A 10,671-nucleotide genomic window follows, 5' to 3' on the forward strand; every position below is an offset into this window, starting at 1 on the left:
TCGCCCTCTTTCAAGATGGCGCGGTGGCGTCACGTCGCCGGGCAGCCCGTCGCCTCTCCCCCCCCCTCAGCGTCTCTCCTGAAATGGCGCCTGTCGAGGACAGGAAGTGAAGGTGGGGCGGGGGCGGGCAAAGGATCGCCTGTTGCGTCACTTCCTGCCAGGGAAGGGGGGCTGCGGTCTCCCTCTTTTGCAGAGCTGCGTCCTTGGCGCCTTCTGGGACCGGGTGAGATGCCTCTCTCTTGTCCCTTGCGGAGCATTAAGAGCCCCGGGCTGCAGGCGGAGGGAGGCGGCGTGGAGGGACTGCTTAGCTTGTGCATGGAGGTGGGGGGGGACGGGGGGGCTCCAAATCTAGGAGCAGAGGCTATGGGGTCTTCTTCTTTTCTTTAGCGATCCCCCGTAGCCAAGTAAGATTGCCTTCCATGAACACATTCTTAACAGAGGACAATTCTGGATCCACACGTCCTTCCACAGTGGAAGGGGACATAGGTTTCTGGGCGGGAGTTGATTCCGGTGAGGGTTTGCCAAAAGTGCCTTCCTCTTAGCTCGTTTCTCCCTTTCACCCCGAGTTTGTTTATCTTCAAAGTCCAATACTCCTTTGGTAAAGGCTGTTCTCCAACTGGTGCACTCAGTGGCGTAGCGTGGGTTGTCAGCACCTGGGGCAAGGCAAGTAATTTGCGCCCCTAACCCTAACCCCCAGATGTTGCACCTGGTGCGGCCGGCCCCCCTGCACCCCCCACGCTACGCCACTGGGTGCGCTCACAGGCCAGTGTTTCCCAGTTGTCGGTGTTTAAAGATGTGCCTTGAGACAGTCTTTAACTTCTTTTGTTGACCACCAGCATTACACTTTCCATTTTTAAGTTCGGAATAGAGTAGTTGCTTTGGAAGATGATAACTAGGCATCCGCACAACATGACCAGTCCAACGAAGTTGATGTTGAAGAATCATTGCTTTGACACTGGTGACTGTTCCTTCTTCCAGTACACTGACATCAGTTCACTTCTCTTCCCAGGTGATGTGTAAAAATTTTCCGAGACACCGTTGATGGAATCTTTAGAGAAGTTGGAGATGGCATTTATAAGTGTTCCATGTTTCACAAGCAGACAGTAAAGTTGGTAGTACGATAGCTTTGTAAACAAGCATTTTTTGGGGGGGGGAAACCACTCAAACCCCAACTAGCATTTTGGTTTCTCTACAAATATCTCTGTCCTCAAACACTCTGCACTTCAATTGGGAGAATACAGCACTTGCAGAGCTCAGACGATGCTGGATTTCGGCATTGATGTCAGCCCTTGTGGAAAGATAACTGTCCAGGTAGGAGAAGTGATTAACACTTCCCAACATAACACCATCGAGTTGGATTTGTGGCGCTGCAGAGGGGTGGTTTTAAGTTTGTTGGTGCAGCACTTTGGATTTTTGGATGTTGAACGATAGGCCAAGCTTTTTGTAAGCTTCTGCAAAGATATTTAGGATGGTTTGGAGGTCATCCTCTGAGTGTGCACACACTACGTTGTCATGAGCATATAGAAGCTCCATGACAGAAGGTACGGTAATCTTACTCTTTGCTTTCAGCCTGCTCAGATTAAAGAGCTTTCCATCTGTTCAATATATGATTTCTACTCCTGTAGACAAAAATGACAGTCCAAATTCCTCATTCATCAGTTGCAGTTCTGACTTCATTCATTGACTGAAAACACCGAAAGGCAGGAGCTACCAGGCTGACTCGAATCACAGAAATCCCTTAAGGTGCCTGCACATTTTGCATGGTAACTTTTCTAGTGTTGTTGTTTGTTATTTATACCTCGTCCATCTGGCTGGGTTTCCCCAGCCACTCTGGCTGGTTTACAGCATATATAAAAACAAATTAAAACATCAAATATTAAAAACTTCTGGATATACGACTACCTTCAGATGTCTTCTAAAAGTTATGTAGTTCTTTATCTCCTTGGCATCTGAAGGGAGGGCATTCCACAGGGAGGGTGCCGCTACCGAGAAGGCACTAGGAGAAATAGGGGCTTCTCCTCTTCCTTCCTTTTTAACTTTGAAAAGAAAGTTCAAGTCAGTGCTGTGGTATAGTCCAGGCCTGATTCCTTGCAAGGCTCATCCACGCTTGCTGAGGAAACATTTTTTTCTTCTCCTGACAGTGTATCCATTTTATAACAGAACAATGTGTTTGTGCTTTGTAGGACTTTTCTAGCACCTCTAATTTGGACAGACAGAACTTGGCAGAAGAAAAACCAGATTCTTTCTGATCCCTTGGAGGTTTCTTGAGAGCACAAGTGGATGAGCAAGACTCAGCTGACCCTGGGGGAGGAAGAGGCAATTTCATCCTAATGGGGAGCAGCAGGGGATTCTGGGAAAACTCTGTGCAAATCCTGGGGGAGGAAGACACCCTTTGCTCTGATGTGCAGAGCCAGCAGTTCTGCTACCAAGAGGTCAAAGGTCCCCGAGAGTTTTGCAGTCGACTCTACCACTTTGACCGTCAATGGCTGAAGCCAGAAAGGCATACGAAAGCTGAGATGCTCGACTTGGTGATCTTGGAGCAGTTTCTGGCTGCCCTTCCACCGGAGATGGAGAGCTGGGTGAGGGAATGTGGAGCGAAGACCAGTGCCCAGGCGGTGGCCCTGGCCGAAGGTTTCCTCCTGAGTCAGGCAGCGGAGAGGAAGCAGGCAGAACAGCAGGTGAGACTTTCCTCTGAATACTCCCAAGGGGCTCTGAACATGAGGTAGGTATCCTCAAATTCTCGACCAATGGCTCATCTTTTTTAGAAAGCATCCATGGAATGCTACCTGATACCCCTAATGTTTTTGCCTCTGCCGTTCCTTTTCTAACTCTGTTTGGAATACTTGTTGAAGTTCCTGCGTTGCAGAGGGTTGGACTAGATGATCCTTGGAGTCCCTTCCAACTCTGTCATTCTGTGTTTTCAGGGAAATTATCTGTTTGCAGAAATGGGCATGGATTCCTCTGAAGCAGAGAGGACTCTGTTGGATACCAGAGAGAGGCCCCTGGGTAAGGAGGAATGAGTTATTTCTCTGTTGGGTCACATTCTGTAGATTTTGAAACATAGCAGTGGGTTATTTGAATCTTTTGGGGGAAGACATTTGGGGCAAAGAACCTCTGGGGGGGGGGATGTATATTTACACAACTAAAATATGAAATGGGTACAAACATCCAAACATACTCAGAAGGGGAGGCTTTTTCAAAGGCCCATATGTAGTTAGAGATGCACTACTTAACCTCCGAGAGAAGCAGACCCCTTGGCTTCCCACTTACCTTTGTCTCTCGCAGGTGACGGAAAGACATCAGTGAAACCTCATCCACATTTCCATGGCAACGGAGGGGAAGTGGCAGCTTTGGAACCAGATCAGGTAGTGGGAAGGAGCATTGTGGGGAGAGAGGCCGAGGGTGGGGCAGCCAGGTGCCTCTGTGCCCAAGCTCCTGTCAAAGCTGCCCTGAACAAAGGCTAAAAAGGCCATTTGAGAAGGTTTATTTACTAAGAATATGGAACAGCTTCCTCACCTCAGCTTCCGAATGTCACTTATATTATCCCTGTCATTTCCATTTTCTTTATAAAGTTATAATTGAATGCTACAACAGGTTTCTAAGAAGTGGACGAACCATAAAAAAGAGTGGCCAGGATTCACCTAGCCACCCCAATCAGTTGCACAGCAGGGCTTTCCCCCTCTATCCTCTCCCTTCCCAGGTCCCCATTCACCCCCTGAAGTCCACTTTGGGGCATTAGGAGTTTCCCCTGAAGAATTTGCTGCAAATGTGCAGCAAAACAATCCCATTAAAACAACACAGTAACCAACAGGCAGAAAACAACAGAGCAATGTGTAGTAGATCATCTTTATGCTGTCTAAGTGGAGGACATTTTCCTTCTTTTAGGGTCCAGTGTGCTTTGAAGATGTCGCTGTTTGTTTCACAGATGAGGAATGGGCATTGCTGGATTCTGACCAGAGAGCTTTACATAAGGAAGTCATGGAGGAGAATCGTGGGATCATGGACTCACTTGGTAAGGCTCCCTGCTGGTTCATAATATCTGTTTTGAAAATCAATACATACCTCTTTGTAACAAACCTCCAATATTTTGATGGAGCTCAACAGGGCTACTATAGCATCTGAGATTCTAACATCCCCACAGCTCACCTTGAATGGAAGGCTGCCTACTGCTTGGTCTGTGATTATTCTTCCTCCAGTTGTTACTATTATTATCATTCATTTCGTTTCTCTATCACTTTATATTTTTCAGGGGGGGAATCAAAGCGGTTTACAACCTACATTAAACTGCAAGTAAAACATTACAGAAGAAAGTTAGGCTCGGCTGAACTGCTCAGTCCTTTTTAAATGTAGGCTTCAGAATTGTTAGACAAATGGAAGTAGCTTTTGTCACGTTTTATGTTTTTGCTGCTGTCCATTTTCAGTTGGTCAGAGAACTTACTGACCTTTGAGATGAAGCAGATTCCATGATCAGGTCAGATCCAACCCAGAAAAGAGCCAGGCTTTTCAAATTCCAGGTTCCCATAAATATGTCCATAAATGCTAGTCAACAAAGGCAGTGAACTCTGTAGGAAGACCTCACATCTGAACTCTCGTCAGTTCTCTATCACAAGCAGTTAGCATTGTTAAATAATTGGGGACTCAATTTCTTCCTGTGATTCTAATCTGTTTTTCTCTTCAATGTAGGTGGTGATAAATTAGAAATGATCAAGGGAGACCATGGCAGAATCCACACAATGAAGAAGCCACATAAATATTCGGAGTGTGGAGAGAGATTCCGTCAGAGCTCTCATTCCACCTCCCATCAAATAAATCCCATTGGGAAGAAATCCTATCAGTGCTTAGAATGTGGAAAAAGCTTTGGTCGGAAACGAACTCTCACAGCCCATCACAGAGTCCATACTGGGGAGAAACCGTATCAATGCTTGGAATGTGGAAAGAGCTTCAGTCACAACAGCAATCTCACTTCCCATCAAAGAATTCATAGCGGGGAGAAACCCTATCAGTGCTTGGAATGTGGAAAGAGCTTCACTCAGTGCGCAACTTTCACTTCCCATCAAAGAATTCATACCGGAGAGAAACCCTATCAGTGCTTGGAATGTGGCAAGAGCTTCCGTCACAGCACTGCTCTCACTTCCCATCAAAGAATTCACACTGGGGAGAAACCCTATCAGTGCTTGGAATGTGGAAAGAGCTTAAGTAAGAGCTCTGCTCTCACTTCCCATCAAAGAATTCATACAGGGGAGAAACCCTATCAGTGCTTGGAATGTGGAAAGAGTTTCCGTCACAGCACCGCTCTCACTACACATCAAGTAATTCATACCGGGAAGAAGCCCTATCAGTGCTTGGAATGTGGAAAGAGCTTTGGTCAGAAGGGAAAACTCACTTTACATCAAAGAATTCATACGGGGGAGAAACCCTTTGAATGCCAAGAGTGTGGAAAGAGCTTTAGTAAGAGCAACCATCTCACTTCCCATCAAAGAATTCATACAGGAGAGAAACCTTATGAGTGCTTGGAATGTGGAAAGAGCTTCACTCGGAAAGAAAGTCTCGCTTCCCATCAAAGAACACACAGCGAGGAGAAACCCTATCAGTGCTTGGAATGTGGGAAGAGTTTCAGTCGAAAGGAAACACTCACTTTCCATCAAAGAATTCATACTGGAGAGAAACCATATCAGTGCATGGAATGTGGAAAGAGTTTCAGTCACAGAGCTAATTTCATGGCCCATCAAAGAACTCACAGCGGGGAGAAACCATATCAATGCTTGGAATGTGGAAAGAGCTTCCGTTACAGCAGCAATCTCACTGTCCATCAAAGAACTCACAGCATGGAGAAACCATATCAGTGCTTGCAATGTGGGAAGAGCTTCCATCAGAGCAGCGCCCTCACTTCCCATCAAACAATTCACAGTGGGGAGAAACCATATCAGTGTTTGGAATGTGGAAAGAGCTTCAATCACAGCAGCACCCTCACTTATCATCAGACAACTCACAGAAGAGAGAAACCATTTAAATGCCAAGAGTGTGGAAAGAGTTTCAGTCATAAGGAAAGTCTCACTTCCCATCAAATAATTCATACAGGGGGGAAACCCTATCAGTGCTTGGAATGTGGAAAGAGCTTCAGTCACAGAACAACTCTCACGGCCCATCAAAGAATTCATACCGGGGAGAAACCTTTTCAGTGCCAAGAGTGTGGAAAGAGCTTCCGTCAGAGATCATCTCTCACTACCCATCAAAGAACTCACAGTGGAGAGAAACCATATCTGTGCTTGGAATGTGGAAAGAGCTTTAGACACAGTCGCACTCTCACTTCCCATCAAAGAGTTCACAGTGGAGAGAGACCATATCAGTACTTCAAATATGGAATGAGCTTCACTGGCAGTGACAACCTCACTTCCCATCAAATTCCCAATGGGGAGAAACCATAGCAGTTGCTGTTTTCAAATTTAAATATATGAAACTTTAATTAGTAGGTGGGTGAGTATTGCTACGGTGTTTGTATTATCTAACATTTCTTCATACTACGTGCCCACATCTGTGAGGTGCAAATCATTGGCCAAGGTGTTGGAATACCTTCTTCACATCACACCTGGGGAGAGATTTGGCAACGCAACACTGATGAGGTTGCCTTCAATCAGTGCCATCTAGTTGTGTACTGAATTGACCCTCCCTCCTGTCAATATCAATATTGCCTTACAAAACTCAGAACCCCAGAAATGTGGGGGAAGTTGTGTAAACGTGTGTTTACACAATAACAGTTTGACAAACAGTTGTGAGTCCTACATTGAAATCCCCGAGGTTTGACTCTTACCTTAAAGCCTCTTGCAGCAGAGTTTAATACTTTGAACAGCAATACCACAGGGATAAAAGGCTGTGAAGCCTATATTAGGAATCCTTCCTGGGCACTTGGGATTTGCTACCCCGTCTCTTCCCTTTTTACTAATAATAAGATCAGGCTTTCAAGTAAGCATGAAAGTTTTACCTATAATAAATCTAGTGTTCTTCAAATCAGTATGAATATAAACAAAGGCACAGCACATCTTATATTAAAAATTACAGAAGTTAAGATGAAGATCCTTTATGTGAGCCTGCAGAGTAGCCACACATCCTTCCAGGTTGAGAGCATGGTAAGCAAGAGAAAAAAATATTTGTAAAAGACAAATAGACCTTTTTACTCCTGCCCTTGGAGAGAAGAGGGATCAACACCAATCTGAACCTTGTAGCCTTCTCCAAGATGTAAAGACTGCGGTTCTTAACTCCTTACTTACTGGCAATCTATTCACAGTTGTATTTGCATTAAACTTCACACAATAAATACAGTCAAGTGAAGAAGTGTTTTCAACATACCTCTAACTCAACATATTTATAATGTGTAGTCTTCTGTTTCCAGTTGCTTCCAAGCAATGCTATTGGCCTGATAGCATTCCAAGGCCACCACAGAAACAGAGTGAACTAAATGTTCTTAAAAGAACAAGGAATAGAAGGGGATTCCACAGAATTAGTACCAAAATTCTAAGAATTTTGCAAAACCAGTCTGTTCTAATAAATTCCCCTTAAAGAGACAATGTCCCAGGCTTTGCATGCAGGCGAAGAGTGTGAGTGTTACATAAAGTTAAGAGCCCACAGATGTCACTGCCAATGACTTGGATAAATTGGTTTTGGCTTCAAGCTCTGAACCATACAATTCAAATTCTGGCTAAATTCTCACATGAAACAATTAACCAAATTCAAATTCTGGCCTTAAGCCCTATACCTTTGCTTGCATGACCCTTCAAATATATATTTTTAACAGTTGCCCACCAAAGGGAAGCATGTATCAGTTAAAACTCTCTGGAGCTAAAACTTATTTACCCTTTGCAAATGGTTTGGAAACTATGGTCTCACTTATTGCAAAGAGCTTCATTGTCAGGGATAGCTGGATGGGAAGAGTAACACAGGGACACCTTTTAATAAATGTCAAAATAAATGTTGGACTTTAACATTAAAAGTCCAACATATGTGAGGTTAAATATGCCTTAAGCCATCCTTGCCGCCCACATTCTCCACTAGAACAGTTACATGTGTCTGAAATAACATGCATGTCCAGCTCTCACACACAATGAAGAGGCTTTGGGAGCTTTTGCTAGAGTCATAACATGCATCCTTTTATGAATATGTGTTTGCCTTTAACCCTACACCAACCAGAAGTTATTACATAGGGCTTCCGTTTCCAGTAGTGAGCACGGGATGTTGCTCTCCCAGGTTCTCCGAAGCCCCAGGGGTTTGTGTCCTTGGGTGAAGATATTGGTTTAGCATCCCCCTTAATCCTTCTGATGAAATTGGGGAGTGTCATAAACTTGCAGACACCTTATAATGTCTGCTTTGGTCTTGGACGGAGTTGGAAAACTTCACTGAGAAAGGAGGGGCAGGGTTCTGTCTTTTGATGTGACTCCGTTCTTGAGAAAGCCTCCATCAACAACCATGTTTGCTGTGAATCTCCTTTGATTTCAGACAATTGGACTAAAGTGAAGAGGTGCCCCAGCCTACATGATGTTGACCAAAGCTGCTGGAGACTATTTGACTGTTAATTGAAGGTTTCGTAAGATGCTAATTTCTGCTGTGAGGGGTATTGGAAATGGGAGGGTGGGTGGTTTCTTCGTATAATTTTCGTCTTAAGGATTTTTCTCAGCTAATCTCTGCCGAGCAATGGAATTGTAAGAATTTAAGAAGAGCGGACCTTAAATATAAATTAACTTTTCCAGCTAAAAATTGATGGATCCTGTATGCAAATGAATTATTGGATGGTGTGTGTGAAAATCTGCCTGGCTAAAGAGGAAGGAAAGGGTCATTTAAATACAAATGTTTTTAAGGAATTAGTCCTTGTCCTGTACAGGCTCATGGAACAAAAAGATGTAATAGAAACTAGAGTAAAGCTGGATTTAGAGACGATGGACCAGAGCATTTGGCACGAGAGAGTGTGAAGCAGCGTTTAAATCCCAAACTGTTGTAACATTATAAAATTGGATATACCTGGTAAAGAAGAAATAATCTGAAGTTGTGAAGTATAGAAGATGGCTTGTATGGACCTAACTGAGCATAGGGGAGAGGATTAAGAAAATTTTAAAATATATTTTCACGGCAATAATGTTCACTCCCCCTCCCACCTGGTATTAGGCAAGGAGGGCAAGAACACGGACAGACCAGAAGCCTGGGAATATGATATCACCAATGACCCTTTTGCTATATAACAGTGAGAATCAGGAGATCCTGTGGATTGTTTGTGTGTGTGAAGACGGAATGGAATGCTGCGGCTGAAGAGGACTTCTTATTTACCATCACCAGCCAGACATGTGCACATGCAAAACGCCAGGAGAAATAAGTTGTATTTGTGGGATATTGATGCATAACCAGTGATTTTTGTGGGCTAACAAAGTGAAGAGTAACTCTATTTGATATTTTGGGAATATGTTATAGTAAAATAAAAGTCTATGCAGGAATTGAAATGTGTACAGTGGTATCTTGTTTCCCGAACGGCTTAGTTGTTGAGCAAATCGGCTCCCAAACACTGCAAATCCGGGAATGTTTTTCAGAAGCCAAATGTCCAACATTGCTTCCACTTGAGTGCAGGAAGCTCCTGCAGCCAATTGGAAGCCGCGTCTTGGTTTTTGGATGGTTTCGGGAGTCAAACGGCCTCCCAGAACAGATTAAGTTTGAGAACCAATGTACCACTATACAGCCAATGGGAAATGAAGAAAGGGAAAAGAATAAGTGATAAAATATTTTAAGTATTGAAATGAAATTAGGAAATGTATGCTATATTGAGCAGTGAGTAAGGAAGGAAAGAGAAACATGGATCCTGGGTGGGAAGTCAACTTTTAAATCTGTATTAAATTTGTATTAATTTGATGTTAACTTGATGTTAACTTGTTGAAAACTTTGAAAAGCAATAAAAATTAATTGGACCAAAAATGTTTTTACACAGAGGAAATATAAAGATTTGTTTATTATATGAAATGAAAGTGACAGAATATATATAAATGCTGCTTCAGGCAGCAAAATGACAATTTAAGCAGGCAGCAGATCCTACAAGACATACGCACCTTGATCTAAAGAGCAGAAAAATCCCAAAAGCCTATGGAAAGGGACAATTTTGCCCGAAAACTCACATTAATATCAAGCCAAGAAATGTAGGGGGTGAGAAAGTCTATAGCTGTCGTTAGGTGAAGCAGATGTGCACTGATTCCTTAGGAGCACTGAGTAAGTTCTTCTCTGTTGCAGCTGGAAGAACCAACTGACTTTTGGGGATATAGGGTTTTTATAGCTTTTTGGTCAATGGAGAAGTGAGGGGGGTCTTGAGATGAGCAATTCCAGCAATTCCCATAGTTCTGTTGTCTTTCTGCCAGAGTTTCCTGACCATTCCTCACCTCTCCCGTCTTGCAAATATTAAGAGCTGCCTTGGCTGCCTGCCTTGCTCACGGCTGCCAGTCTCCTTGTTCCTTCAAATACTAAAGATGTGAACGTGCAAATGTGCTACTGGGCTAAACGGGCTGCTCTTCATAGAATCATAGAATTGTAGAGCTAGAAGGGACCTTCAGGATCATGTGGTGGCCTGAGCCAGAGGGGAGGGGAGGAGGAGGGCTTCTGAGTTCCCTGCAAAGCTGAGCCAGGGACCTGGGCAGCCCCCAGGTGCTGCGG

At 44.0% G+C, this 10,671-nt stretch overlaps 1 protein-coding gene across 18 annotated transcripts; it reads left to right on the forward strand.

Annotated features, from left to right (window-relative positions):
• Nucleotides 1-7: 7 nt before the first annotated feature.
• LOC310695579 (uncharacterized protein) lies at nucleotides 8-9,945 on the forward strand. 18 transcript variants are annotated; one of them, XM_083480234.1, is made up of 8 exons: nucleotides 8-223; nucleotides 1,010-1,311; nucleotides 1,626-1,743; nucleotides 2,184-2,678; nucleotides 2,925-3,006; nucleotides 3,286-3,365; nucleotides 3,886-4,012; nucleotides 4,684-9,945. In XM_083480234.1, the coding sequence occupies exons 4-8, from the start codon at nucleotides 2,331-2,333 to the stop codon at nucleotides 6,423-6,425; spliced, it is 2,379 nt and encodes a 792-aa protein (XP_083336360.1). In that variant the 5' UTR covers nucleotides 8-223; nucleotides 1,010-1,311; nucleotides 1,626-1,743; nucleotides 2,184-2,330; the 3' UTR covers nucleotides 6,426-9,945. The 18 variants fall into 18 exon arrangements, with proteins under 18 accessions (XP_083336360.1, XP_083336359.1, XP_083336363.1 ...); XM_083480233.1 differs by having other exon boundaries at nucleotides 1,010-1,108; nucleotides 1,570-1,743; XM_083480237.1 differs by having other exon boundaries at nucleotides 1,010-1,108.
• Nucleotides 9,946-10,671: the final 726 nt, after the last annotated feature.

This window comes from Podarcis liolepis (assembly GCF_965112155.1).
Source record: "Podarcis liolepis genome assembly, chromosome: 16".
NCBI classification, from domain to species: Eukaryota; Metazoa; Chordata; class Lepidosauria; order Squamata; family Lacertidae; genus Podarcis; species Podarcis liolepis.

Bases quoted from the DNA above. Each gene is read 5' to 3' on its own strand.
- LOC310695579 (XM_083480232.1), top strand. From the start codon at position 2,331: ATGGGGAGCAGCAGGGGATTCTGGGAAAACTCTGTGCAAATCCTGGGG. The intron at 2,679-2,924 runs GTGAGACTTTCC...CTGTGTTTTCAG, and splicing joins GGAAGCAGGCAGAACAGCAG to GGAAATTATCTGTTTGCAGA. The intron at 4,013-4,683 runs GTAAGGCTCCCT...TCTTCAATGTAG, and splicing joins TGGGATCATGGACTCACTTG to GTGGTGATAAATTAGAAATG.